Source organism: Heterocephalus glaber, unplaced genomic scaffold (genome assembly GCF_053883595.1).
Source record: "Heterocephalus glaber isolate CG9 unplaced genomic scaffold, H.glaber_assembly_v1.0 deba00001141, whole genome shotgun sequence".
Taxonomy (NCBI): Eukaryota; Metazoa; Chordata; class Mammalia; order Rodentia; family Bathyergidae; genus Heterocephalus; species Heterocephalus glaber.
Genome location: NW_028258201.1, coordinates 748,588 through 761,113, shown reverse-complemented (window position 1 = coordinate 761,113; position 12,526 = coordinate 748,588). Strand labels below are relative to the sequence as shown.

The 12,526-nt window shown below is 59.9% G+C and overlaps 2 protein-coding genes across 4 annotated transcripts; one reads left to right on the top strand and one right to left on the bottom strand.

Annotated features, from left to right (window-relative positions):
* Positions 1–2,000: 2,000 nt before the first annotated feature.
* Positions 2,001–7,106, top strand: Pou5f1 (POU class 5 homeobox 1). The gene is made up of 5 exons (XM_004847030.3): positions 2,001–2,408; positions 5,290–5,410; positions 5,558–5,691; positions 6,290–6,448; positions 6,558–7,106. The coding sequence occupies exons 1-5, from the start codon at positions 2,004–2,006 to the stop codon at positions 6,822–6,824; spliced, it is 1,086 nt and encodes a 361-aa protein (XP_004847087.1). The 5' UTR covers positions 2,001–2,003; the 3' UTR covers positions 6,825–7,106.
* Positions 7,107–8,554: 1,448 nt separating this feature from the next.
* Positions 8,555–12,456, bottom strand: Tcf19 (transcription factor 19). 3 transcript variants are annotated; one of them, XM_013072779.3, is made up of 5 exons: positions 12,334–12,444; positions 11,482–12,016; positions 10,062–10,611; positions 9,040–9,255; positions 8,555–8,934 (listed from the first exon to the last, which is right to left on the bottom strand). In XM_013072779.3, exons 2-5 carry the CDS (start codon positions 11,717–11,719, stop codon positions 8,925–8,927), a joined length of 1,014 nt encoding a protein of 337 aa, XP_012928233.1. In that variant the 5' UTR covers positions 11,720–12,016; positions 12,334–12,444; the 3' UTR covers positions 8,555–8,924. The 3 variants fall into 3 exon arrangements, with proteins under 3 accessions (XP_012928233.1, XP_004847091.1, XP_004847089.1); XM_004847034.4 differs by lacking the exon at positions 9,040–9,255 and having other exon boundaries at positions 12,334–12,456; XM_004847032.4 differs by having other exon boundaries at positions 8,829–9,255.
* Positions 12,457–12,526: the final 70 nt, after the last annotated feature.

The window sequence follows — 12,526 nt, the reverse complement described above, 5'->3', positions numbered from 1 at the left end:
GTGAGCCCAGTCCCAAATTCCCGACCTGAGAGTCTGGAGAAGGCCCGCGGGGGACTCAGCCCTGCTTCTGGTCTCCCCCGGGCCCGGCCGGCGCTGGCGAGGGGAGGGGAGGTCGGCTCGGCTCAGTAGCCCCGGGCACCGCAGGAGGGGACCGGCGAGGACTCCAGACAAATTAACTCGGCTTTCAGGTTCCGGGGCGGCCGGGCTCCCACGTCCAGTCGCAGGCCCGCCGGTCCTCGGGCCTTTCCAGGAGGAGCCTCTCGCTCAGGCCGGGGTCACGCGGCCCAGAGCAACTGCGAACGCGGCCAAAACCCAAGGGTGGAGCGGAGCGGGGAAGGGGAGGGGCGATTGTTTCCCGGGCCCCCGCCCGGCCGCCCCGGAGGCCGTCTCGCGGACGGAGGTAAACGCATGACAAAGGTGCGCGATGGCTCCGTGCGGGGGGCGAGCAGCGGGCCGGGAGGGGCCGCCCGGGACCCCGCCGGGTCCTTAATCTGCCGGCCCTGGGCCGCTGAGGGCGAGCGCAGACTCGGCTGCAGCCCCGGCTCGTGGGTGTTCGGACCGGTGTGTGGGCGGCACCGGCCGCCGGGCGTGGCGCGCTGCTCGGAGCTTGCACGGACGGGAGGCGCGGCGTGGGGCTGACGCCCGGAAACGCGAGGGCGCACAGGCGCGCGGGCTCCACGGCGAGGGCGCCGCCGGGCTCGAGATGCGGGTCCCCGGCCGCGGGTCCCCCACTTCCCAGGGGCCTTCGTGTGGCGCGAGTGCGGGGACAGGCAGGCGGCCCGACCGGGGTGCAGGGGCCCGCGGGGCTGTTCTGCAGGCAGAGTCGAGCGTAGGCCGACAGCGCGAGCCCTCAAAGACCAGGCCCAGCAAAACAGCCCTGAGGGGCGCGCAGCGTAGGGTAGGCTTCCTGCGGGCCCCCACTCTCAGCCGGCAGCCCCCTAACCGGCGCAGGCGGGAGGCCCTGAGCGCCGTCCATGCTCTCGGGGGATGGGGGTGTCGCGGGAGCTCCCGAGGGGATTCCGGGTGGGGGCTGGGGGTGGGGGCAGGAAGTTGTCCCCAGGGGAGCCATCCAGGCCCATTCAGGGGTTGAGCACTTGTTTAGGGTTGGCGGCTGCCCCCTCTGGGGACCCGGATTGTGCAGCCAAGGCCATTGTCCGGCCCCTTCCCCCGTCCCTCCCGGGCCTCTTTGAACCTAAGTCAGATATTTTCTCTCCACACGCCCCCCCACCTCCCTGGTTTTCTCCACCCAGGAACCGAGCCTGGAGGCCTGGGATGGGAGGTGGGGGAGGGCGGCCGGCCTGCTGTGGAGCTAGAAGCCCGCTGGCTGGGGCCGACGGAGGCGCAGGCCCTGCTGCCAGGCCTGTGTTCCTCCCGTCTGCACTTCGGTTGGAAAACTCAGCCTCAAGGGGGGCTGTGTGTGGGGTGTCAATCCCTGATCCGTGCAGGGGAGGAGGCAGGAGCGGAGGACGGCCTGGCACGGAGGCCTGGTCGGGCAGTCGGCCCCGGGAGATCGGCGGGACCCGGCTGGGCAGAGGGGCTCGAGGGCAGTGCCGTATCCGATTGGGAATGCCTGGTTGTCCGGATCGGGTGGGGAGGCAGAGGGACAGCCGGTCCAGGGGTCCGCTGGGGAGGGGAGGGGTGGCCCTGGGAGGCCCTGGCACACACAGGGGTGGGGGTGGGCCCCAGTGGGGGGCCAGTGCCCGGGGTCTCTGGAGAGGGGGCCGGCACCTGGCTCCTGAAGAACACGGAGGTGACCAGATCCCCCAGGGAGCTCTCAGCTCCTTATTAGGGCCCCGCAGACGGCCGGCACCCCCGGGGGGCGAAAGGGGACCCAGATGGGTGTCTAGGGACAGGACCAGCCGCCAGCGAACTCCCTCCGCCTCAGTTTCTCCTCCCACCTGGGGGCGGGGCCAGAGGTCAAGGCCAGTGGGTGGGATTGGGAGGGAGAGAGGTGTGGAGCAGCCCCTGCCCGGTCCTCATTTCCTCCGGGCTCCGGCTTCCCCATGGCCGGACACCTGGCTGCGGAGTTCGCGTTCTCGCCCCCGCCGGGCGGTGGGGGCGATGGGCCGGGAGGGCCGGAGCCAGGCTGGGTTGACCCTCGGACCTGGCTGGGGTTCCAAGGCCCTCCCGGGGGGCCAGGAGCTGGGCCGGGGGTCGGGCCGGCCTCGGAGCTGTGGGCTGTCCCACCGTGCCCCCAGCCGTATGAGTTCTGCGGAGGCGCGGCGTACCCCGGGCCTCAGGTTGGAATGGGCCTGGTGCCCCAAGGTGGCCTGGAGAGCTCCCAGCCTGAGGGCGAGCTGGGAGCCGGGGTGGACAGCAGCTCGGAGGGGGCCTCCCCCGAGCCCTGCGCCACGCACACTGGTGTGGTGAAGGTGGAGAAGGAGAAGCTGGAGCCGAACCCGGAGGAGGTGAGACCGGTGCTGGGACCGGTGCAGGGAGTGAGGGAGCGAGGGAGTGAGGGAGTGGCTGGGCGGGAGGAAGCGGTCGCCTGCAGCTGCTGCCCAGGCCGGGAGCCTGAGGGCCTGCGGCTCTGCCACCTTGGGAGAGGGGGTGTGCCGCGGGGCGGGTGACCCGGGGACTGGGACAAGGACAACAGAGCAGGCGGGAGCAGCTCCGAGCGTGAGTCGGAAGATGGCTCGAGGTGGCCTGGCTCCGGCTCGGCCCTCGCCGCGTGGTCTCGTGGGCTTCCCCAGGGCCAGACCGCGGGGGGCTCGGGCCAGCGCCAGCTCCTGCTGGGATGGATGGGAGCCCCTCTCCCACCCTCAGCCCTGCTGGAAAGTTTGATATCAAATCCAGGATCTTGGCCCTAGGGTTAAGCAAGGGCTCGGGATAAAAACAGTGCTTATCCCTTATCCCGGGTCATTGTTCCTGGAAGGCAGGGGTGTGACTGGTTTCTGCTAGGCGTTCCTGCCTGGGCTGAGGGGAACGGGAGCAGAGTTTACCTCGCAGTCAAGTTGAAGGCCTAGCTGGCCTCCGCCCCTGCCCCGGGCACCCTCAGGCTGAGCGCTTACCCTGGCGCCCGGGCTGGGAGTTGGAGGGGCCAGTTTGATCGATTTCCGCCTGGGTTTCTTGAGTTGTAAACTGGAAAAAGAAACAGTGGGAGACGCTGCGGCCGGGCCACTCTTGGGTGTGCGGGTTTGCTGAGGGACTGTGGCCTCCAGCTCCGCGTGGAGCTTGTGAGGCAGCAAGTGAGCAGTGATCAGGCAGAGCCCTTGTCCTCGAGGGCTGAGTGGACAGACTCCGGCCCAGGCTGCGCCTCGGCCGGAGGCGGTGCTGAGGGATAAGGCTGCCCACTGGGTCCACTCGCTCAGCGGCTGGCCGTCTGCTTCGCTATCCACATTATCTCCTTTGCTGCACGCCGCCTCCTGGGGAGGCATCATTAGCTTATTTCACGGTCTTAACTGCTCAATGAGGCAAGGACTTGAACTGTGGTTTACCTTACTCCAAATCCCCCAAATAGGATTTGAGAAAGCTGAGAAGGCAGTTGAGCACATTTGTAGGTTTGTGTCATTGGCTGGGCAGAAATTGGGAAGAAGTTGCCTGTTGGGAGCTGAAAGGGGCGGTCATCGCCGAGACACCTGGGTTAAGGCTTCTGGAGTCTCGGCCATGTGTTCTGCCGGCTGCCACTCCTCCTGGTCCCGAGGCCCTGGGCTCAGTCCTTCCACCTCGCCCAGTCTCCCTCCCTCCCTCGAACCCTCCCACGATCACATGCCTGCCCCCTCCTGTGTGGGGATGCCTACCCCATCAGCGCTCGCAGCCAGGACCGCTGTTCCCTTCCCCTCTGGCACCCACTCCTCAGGGGACTCTGCTGCCTACCTGGGAAATACCTGCCCCGACAGTCCTGCCTACCCCGGGGCCTGGCCATCAACTTCTGTGCCAGGACCGTGGCAGTAGCCACCTGGAGCTATCTCAGTCAGTTGACCACACAGCTTAAAGTGGGCATTTTCAGATGGCTTCACTCTGACCAGTCGCTGCGGCTGGAGCTCCTTTGAGATCAGAAGTCACCTTTGGATTCAGGTTTAAAATTGTCATCCACCCCTTTGTTGCCTTTGCTACCTTGTGCATGCCTTGTTGTTTCTCCTCTGATGCCTGTTTGTCTTCCCTGCCTTATGGACTGAAACCTCTACGAACTGTAAGCCAAATAAACCCCTTTCCCTTTAACTTTAAAAAATAAATAAATGGTCATCCTACCCTGCTGTCCTCCTGTCTTGTACCCTACTTGGCTTTTTTTGGTAGCAGGGATCGAACTCGGGTCCTTGTGCTTGCGCGGCAGGCGGCGAAACCACTGAGCTAAATCCCTGGCCCACTATGAGATTGTGATTTTTTTTTTTTTTTTTTTTTTGGTACCGGGTATTGAACTCGAGACCTTGTGCTTTCGAGGCAGGCAGCAGAACCACTGAGCTAAATCCCTGGCCCCCCTACTTGGCTTTTTCTTGATGTTTTTATCAGCAGGGAGGCTGATTTGTTCTGCTGCACTAGACTGAGATCAGGGCTTCTGTCTGGTTTGTGTAACTGCTGGTTAATAGAAGATGCCCAGGAAAACTGTTGAATTGACTAGTGAGGATGCAAAACGATACAGTAAAAAATAAAGGGTAATCTGATTAAAAAAAAAAAAAAGATTGAGTACACATATACCTCTTGCGACCCTAATTGCTGTTGGTATTTTTTGTTTTGTTCTTGTTTTTGTTTTTTCAGATTGGGTCTCCCTGTGTGGTTCAGCCTGGACTTGAATTCCTTATGTATCCCAGGCTGGCCTCAAACTCATGGCAATCCTCCTGCCTCAGCCTCCCAGTGCAGGGATTACAGGCATAAGCCACCACACCTGGCTCAACTACTGTTTTTTTGTAATATTTGTGTGTGTGCTATGTCATAGTTTGGCCTGGAACCAAGCTGGAGAGAGTAGAATTGAATTTAGGTTCAGATAGACATGGTGGTCTTTATTTCTCTAGTCTGAAAACTCGCTTACTTAGGCCAGGTAACACTGGCGTCAAGGAGCATGCCATGAATATCATAGTCAGCAGAGGCTGCAGGAGCTCACTCCATGGCTGGGCAGTGACCTGGGGCCGGGGCCTGCTCTGGGCCTCTGCCTGGCTCCTGATACGTGGGATGTGCTGGTGTTTCGTGTCACGATGGGCGTGGGTGGGCGAGTGGCGCGTGTAAACCAGCGGCTCCTCCAGGCGGGCAGCTGAGAGGACGCCCACAGCCTCTTCCTTAATGAACCCTGACTAGAGAGGGTCAGAGCTGGTGCGTCTGCATGCTTACAAGTCCTTTGCCTTCTTTTTAACGCAGTCCCAGGACATCAACGCCCTGCAGAAAGAGCTGGAGCAGTTTGCCAAGCTGCTGAAGCAGAAAAGGATCACCCTGGGGTACACGCAGGCCGACGTGGGGCTCACCCTGGGCGCCATCTTCGGTGGGTCCCCTCAGCATGTGCTCACTTCGCTGGGCGGCCTGACCGGGCTGGGCGGGGCCGGGGGTCTGGGGCCGGAGGAGGCCGGGCTGCGGGCTGGAGGAGCAGGCAGGCGCCCTGCCGACTGTGTCCGTCCTCACCGGCCTCCAGGGAAGGTGTTCAGCCAGACCACCATCTGCCGCTTTGAAGCCCTGCAGCTCAGCTTCAAGAACATGTGCAAGCTGCGGCCCCTGCTGCAGAGGTGGGTGGAGGAGGCTGACAACAACAACGAGAACCTTCAGGAGGTAAGGGGGGGCGCGGGCCTGCCACTGGGCCATTGTGCTCACAGCATCCCCAGCCTGCAGCAGCGCTCCTCCGCTGCCCACCATTCCCCTTCTCTTTGGCACCGGGGATCAAACTCAGGAGCTTGTGCTTTTGAGGCAGGTGGTGGCACCACTGAGCTAAATCCTCGGGCCTCTTGCCCCCTCTTTTTGAGACAGGGTCTGGCTGTGTGTTCCGGGCTGACCTTGAACTGTGGCGATCCTGTCGGCCTCCCAGGTGCTGGGATGACCAGCGTGCGCCACCATGCCCAGTCCCCTTCCTCTTTTCTCTGGCTTTTGTGGTGCTCTAGGGACTCCACCCAGGGGCCTGCACACGCCCTGCAGGATTGAGCCCAACCTCCGGCCGAGGGCAGCAGTTCTCAGGCCGTGTGTCCCCTTCATTCTGCTGGGGGACGGCCCAGAGACCCGGCTGCGCTCGCCCGCCCGCACCCCCTTTTCTCCCCAGCGGAGGAGACATCTAGGGAACCCTTCCTTCGCGGGGGTCCCAAGTCACCCCTCCCTGCGCACCGCACTCAGCCGGCCCACAGGCCCGGGTCCACCCCGTCTCCCTCTCCCTTCCCAGAGATGCAAAACGGAGAGCCTCATGCAGGCCCGGAAGAGGAAGCGGACGAGCATCGAGAACCAAGTGAGAGGCAACCTGGAGAACATGTTCCTGCAGTGCCCGAAACCCACGCTGCAGCAGATCAGCCGCATCGCGCAGCAGCTGGGGCTCGAAAAAGACGTGAGTCCCCACGCGTGGCGATGTGGGGGCTTTGGGGAAAGCGACAGAACCGAGCCGACCCGCCTCCTGAGTCGCGCCTAACGCCGCTGTCCTGTGTCCTCCGCTTCAGGTGGTCCGAGTGTGGTTCTGTAACCGGCGCCAGAAGGGCAAACGGTCGAGCATCGACTATTCCCAGCGAGAGGATTATGAGGCTGCGGGATCTCCTTTCCCGGGGGGACCTGTATCCTTTCCTCTGGCCCCGGGGCCCCATTTTGGTTCCCCAGGCTACGGAAGCCCCCACTTCACCACACTGTACTCCTCGGTCCCTTTCCCGGAGGGGGAGGCCTTTCCCCCGGTGTCCATCTCCGCACTGGGCTCTCCCATGCACTCAAACTGAGCTGAGGCGCTGTCTTTCCCAGGGGTGGCAGGTGGAGGAAGGGGAGGAGCTAGGGCAGGGGCTGGAGTCTACCAGGGCTTTGGGGTCAAGTTCTTCATTCACTAAGGAAGCCATTAGAAGCACACAGGGTGGGGGCAGGGAGTTTGGGGGAACCGGTTGGAGGGGAGCGGAAGTTCAATGATGCTCTGGATTTTAATCCCCTCATCACTTTGATTTTAAATAAAGAAGCCCGGGGCACAGTAGATACTTTGTCTCTGGTTTTCCTTTAGTTAGGGATGGAGGAACCCAATGATAGACACTAACTGCTCTCCCAAGGGGGAGCTGGGATTGGGGCCCGAGCTAGTCTATAGAGGGTTCCTGTAGGCAGGAGGGCACTGCTGGGGTCTGCAGGGTTTCAGCTGAATGCTGCCCTGTCCTCAGATTCTGCCCGCAGATGCAGGTGCTTACCCCATTGCCTGGTGGGACCTGGCTCTCTGTGTCACCGTGGTGCCCTGAGTCCTCGGGCTCTGCATTAAGAAATAAGGTCCTCAGATGCTGGTTCTGCTGCACGTTGCCTGGCCAAAGCTACTCTCTGTATTCTTTTGTTGGGTACTGGGGCTTGAACCCAGACTTCTGTCTGCACCGAGCTAAACCACCACCTGTTTATATCTGCCTGTCTGTCATTCATTGATTCATTTACTGTGGTGCTGTGGTGCACCGAGCCACATCCCCAGCCCTTTTTATTTTGGAGACGGGGTCTTACTGGGTCGCCCAAACTATCCTTGAATTTGCAGTCCTCCTGCATAGCTGGGACTACAGACGACCGCCCCGGTGCCCAGCTCCTGTGCTTTTTCCACACCAGGGTCCATTTGGCTTCCACTCAGGTTTTGAGATTCTTGCATCCTTGTCCATAAGTGACTCTCCAAGTAACCTTATCTCATTTCTGGCTCTTCCAATAGCTAACTAGGGGCCTTTGCTTTTCAGCAGTTTCCTTAATGTGGGGAGAATGTGGGTCGCAGTAGACCAGGTCGAGGTATAAGGCTTTCTTAACAAGAACTGTAGGAGAGATGTGCTGCTTCAGTGATGCATTTCCACAAAGGAAATCATTTGTACAATGTGTGCATGGGTTAGAAGGCCAAGCCACACAGGGCCAGATCAGCATCTACTCTCCCTGGTAGTACTGGTGACTCTTATAAAAGCTGTCATCCATGAACTTGACCAAGTCCCAAATACCTTAATTTATTTGGGGTTTTTATTTATTTATTTATTTATTTAGGTACTGGAGATTGAACTTGGGTCCTTGTGGTTGTGGGGCAGGTGGCAGAACCACTGAGCTAAATCCCTGGCCCAATTTAGGGTTTTTTTTTTTCCCAATTTGGGGTTTTAAAGACCAGACAGGAGCTTGCTGTGCCTCCCTGGGTGGCCTTGAACAACTGACCCTCCTGCTTCAGGCTGCTGACTCCTGGGCCTACAAGTTTGCACCACTGTCCCCAGCCAACCACTACTGTCATGGAAATGGGTCTGCTTTCTCCTTAGCTAGGAAGCTTAATTACTTGTGTTCCTCTTTTTTCCCTTTTTCTGTTTGCTCTAGCTCATCCCCTCCATTCACCTTTCCAGTGAGCAGGTTCCTATAGTCCTCTGCTCATCCCCCATGCCCTTCTGAGGATCTGAATTCATTGTCTAGACTTTACCAAGTCTATTCACCCAAGAATTGAGAAACAAAGCATCTCAGAACAGCAAGTACCCGGGAGTGGATAAAACTGCTTGTTCTTTATTTGGAAATAAAAGCAAAGGTCTGGAAAGCATAGGCTGCAAACCAGCCCAGGTTCACTGAGGTCATGGTCAGCAGCAGGATCAGTCAGTATGAGGACTTTTGGGGACTGCGTGCTGTTTGCCAGAGTACCTTAGCTGGTGCCTAAGAACATTAAGAACTCCATCTTTCCAGGCATGGCTTCTGAGATTGCTGGGTGCTGCTGGGATCTTCTAGTGTCCAAGGCAACAAGGCCTTACATCCTGTAACGGGGGACATCCCAGCTCCTGGCAGCATGGTGGGGGGGCGCAGCACTTTCTTTGGCCTGCTCCAGGCCCTGAATCAGTATCCATAGCAACCTCTCCTTGGAGTCATTCCCTCCTGCAGAGGGAAGGGAAGCATTCTTAGGGTCTAGCTGCACCCCACTGTGTCCAACTGGATTGGAGGTTTCTTGGTGGGCCTCAGATCTGGGTGCCAACACGGCACCTTGGGCATCGGAAGTCCGCCTCCCTGGCAGCTTGGATGCTGCAGCCAACACAAGCCATGTGGTACCAGATGTCACAACCATCGCACTGAACCCAGGCTACTTTTTCTTCCCGGGGCAGGCTGCAACCAGGGGCTGCACAGGGCTCCCCGACCCCAACTGCAGGGTGAGCCATGTGGGTGCTCACTGGGAGCTTCCGAGGACGGCCACGTCGATTTCTGAAGGAAACGACAAACACCAGGGTCACCGAAAACCTGCAGAAGCCTTGGTTTTGGCCCAGGGTAACCGGCCGAGCCCTAGATAGCCTCAGATAATGTGAGCCTGGGAAATGGATTCCCCATCTCTTTTTTGGAGACAGAATCATCCTATGCAGCCCACACTGACCCTGAACTCTGTCCTGGAATTACAGATACACAACACCCTCCCCATCTGACTCCCCATCCCTGTCTGTTAGAAGAATGCGGTTAAAGTCCTAAAAAGTAGGAACTTAGAGCTGGGGTTGTAACTCAAGAGGTAGAACTCTTGCCTAGTATGTGTAAAGCTATGGGTTCCATCCCCAGTCCACCAAAAAAGGGTAGGAACTCCTTGTCTGCCAACCCGCACAGTGTAAGAGTTTGGTTTTCACGGTTCTGGAGATCCAACAGTGCTCATGCTAGGCAAGTACTCTGCCACTGAGCTACGTCCCTAGGCCCAGCCCAGTGGGTCTCTCCCTCTCTTGACGGGTCGGTCTCACCAGTTTGCCCAGGCTGGCCTCGAACTTGGGATCTTCCTGCCTCCACCTTCCAAGCAGCTGAGATTAGAGGCCACCATTCTGGTTTTAACCACTACTACACCAACTAATTTGCCTCCTGTAAATATGTATCCGTCAGCGGTAACTTAGGTCTCACCACTCCGGTGTCCAGCCTCTGTCCCCTCCCACCGGTACCTGCCCAGCAGAGGGGCCTCACAGCCTGAGGCTCTGAAAAGGATCCAAAAGGCAGTGAAATACGGGCAAGCCTGACAAGACCTCAAGGACTCTGCTTACCCACTGGGTGTCCGTGGGGCTTTCTCCACGCAGAGCTTCTTCCTGGGCTCTGTAAGCACCGGGGGGCTCTGGGGAGCCTCACTTTCATCATCCAGTTCTGCCAGGACTCGGTGGGCTGATTTCCTCCGGTTTCTTGGGGGTGGGCCAGGCATGGGCCCCACTTCCTGGGGTGGGGTGGGAACGGACAGACTCTGGGCCCCACCCCCGCCCCGGGAGAAGGTGAGGGGCTGGGGCTGGAGCTTGCTGAGGCTGCCGATGGAGCTGAGGATCAGAGTGGCCTTGGGAGCAGGGCAGAGGGTGCTGAGGGGCCGATGGGGGGCCCCCTGGGGGGGCAGCACAGGCTGGAAACCAGCTCTGGGCCCAGCTTCTCTTGACCGAGGGATGGTAATGGCAGCAAAGTCCTGAGGTTTGACCCGCACTTGCTGGAACATGAAGTAGAACTCCGAGGGGCTGGAACCCGGGGGCTCTTCAGGGCCAAAGGTCAGGAGGTCACCATCATTCAACTCCAGCCTGTGGCCCCTGGGGAGTCGGACATTATTGACCAAAGTCCCTGTCAGTGGCGGGGCATGACACAAATGACAAGAACAGAAACGACTAGTCAGGAGTAATCTGACCCTGTTCCATTTTCAGGGGAACACAGGGAAGAGCAATTGAATTCTCCCAGGACCCCTTGGCCGGTGACCCCACACACACACTCCTTGTTGGCAGGAGGTGAGTTTATTTTTCTTGAACCCTCCCGTAAGTGGGCTCCTTCCTCTGCACCGAGGTCCTGGTCTCTCGGTTACTTTTTGCCAGCTCCAACTTGCAAAGTTGGCATTGCTCTCACTGGCTCAGATTCTGGCTCTACCACTTCCCAGCTCCATTTCCTAACCCATTTTCTTTGTAGATGGAGAGTGTCAGAGCCACCTACATCAGTACATTTGGACCGTGCCTAGCTCAGAACCAGAAGCACTGAGTGAACATCAGCCATGCCATAGCCTAATGCTCACAGCACCTCCAGGACGAGTTCACCATGCCTGTGTTTACCTGACAGGGGATCAAGACCTGGAGAGGTCAAGTGACAGGCCTGAGGTTTTGCCAGGCTCTAGTGGCAGAAAACCATAAGCACTGAACCATAAGGCCTCTGAGCCGTCTTAAGCTGGGAAGAAAGACATGCCAGATCCTTAAGATATACTCAATACCTGGCCAGATGCAGAAAGGGGTGCCTCCGCAAAGCTGGAAACTGAGTCAAGTTCAGCCTGGCCCCAGAACACTGCTACTGTGACACTTGCCTCTTGATGACCCGGGCCCTGGATCTACCTCCCAGCCCCTGTGCATGCTAAATAGGCCGAGCAAGGGTCAGTCCTCAGAAGGCAGATGGAGCCCTGACTGCTGAGCTGACAGGGCCGGGAGGCGGGGCCGGGCCCTGCCCTTTGCTCACCTTGGGTGCTGTGGTCCTCCAGGCTGACCCTCCAGTCATCGCCCCTGCGCTCAGCGTGCAGCTCCGCGTGGACCCCAGAGATGAGGCCAGGCTCCTGCTGGGGCCGCAGGGCCACATCGCACAAGTCCGCCCTTCGGCCCAAGCGGTAGGTACAGCCAGCCCCAGTGGGCGGGTGGAAGGTGTAGAGGTCGCCACCCCTGCCGCCCCCTATTCGCAGCAGCTGGAAGCAGGGCAGCATGGGCAGTACCTCCTCCGCACTTCTCGCACTAGGAGTCCATCGCCTGGCCCCGCGCCCGCCTGCTAGTCTGCTGCACACGGGTTCGCCGCGTGTAATTTCAACTGGGAGCACACGGCTGAGTAGTGCAAATTAGGGCGCGAGCAGCCTGGGCACACAATGCAAAACTGGCTTTTCAGCAGACTGGTGACCTTAGGAATCCGCGAAAGGGCCGGGCGCAGGGCAGGAACGGCGGAGCGTCCCGCGGCGCCTCAGCTGAGCTGGGTCGTCGTCCTCTGCCAAACATCCGGGAGCTCCAGTCTGCAAGACAAGGACACGTTAGGCAGCTCCAGGCAGTGCCGGAGGCTGTGGTCCTGTGACGCGGGCAAGGAGTCCGCTGCCAAGCTCGCCTGGGGGATACAGCCCCCTTCTGCACGTCCGCGCCCCGCCCTTCTGGCCAGACAGAGCCTCTTCAGAGCCAGGCTGGACCCGAGGGAGAGGATCCGCCGTCATCCCCAAGACTTTAACCCCTCCTTTCAGCCTCTTGGTGCGGAGTATAAACAGGAAGGAGCTCCTCGTGACCCTGCAGGGCAAACTCGGCCTTTTCCCTCCCGACCTCAGCCCAGTTTCAGGTCTACCCGTGCCGCGGTCTGGGTGGGCTCCGGCTGGGCTGTACTCCTCGAGTCCTCCGCCGGCGCCGGCGCTCCCGCCGCAGTTTGACAGCCAGGAAGCCCGGGCAGGGAGGGGCACGGCCTCTACGCGCGGGCAGCGCCGACTCCGCCTTCAGAACGCCCAGCGCGAGCGAGCCCGCCCCATGCCTTTTCTGATTGG

Bases quoted from the DNA above. Each gene is read 5' to 3' on its own strand.
- Tcf19 (XM_004847032.4), bottom strand. From the start codon at position 11,719: ATGCTGCCCTGCTTCCAGCTGCTGCGAATAGGGGGCGGCAGGGGTGGC. The intron at 10,612-11,481 runs GTGAGCAAAGGG...CGCCACTGACAG, and splicing joins GGAGGACCACAGCACCCAAG to GGACTTTGGTCAATAATGTC. The intron at 9,256-10,061 runs GTAAGCAGAGTC...CGTTTCCTTCAG, and splicing joins GCCCCACGGACACCCAGTGG to AAATCGACGTGGCCGTCCTC.
- Pou5f1 (XM_004847030.3), top strand. From the start codon at position 2,004: ATGGCCGGACACCTGGCTGCGGAGTTCGCGTTCTCGCCCCCGCCGGGC. The intron at 2,409-5,289 runs GTGAGACCGGTG...TTTTTAACGCAG, and splicing joins TGGAGCCGAACCCGGAGGAG to TCCCAGGACATCAACGCCCT. The intron at 5,692-6,289 runs GTAAGGGGGGGC...CTCCCTTCCCAG, and splicing joins ACAACGAGAACCTTCAGGAG to AGATGCAAAACGGAGAGCCT.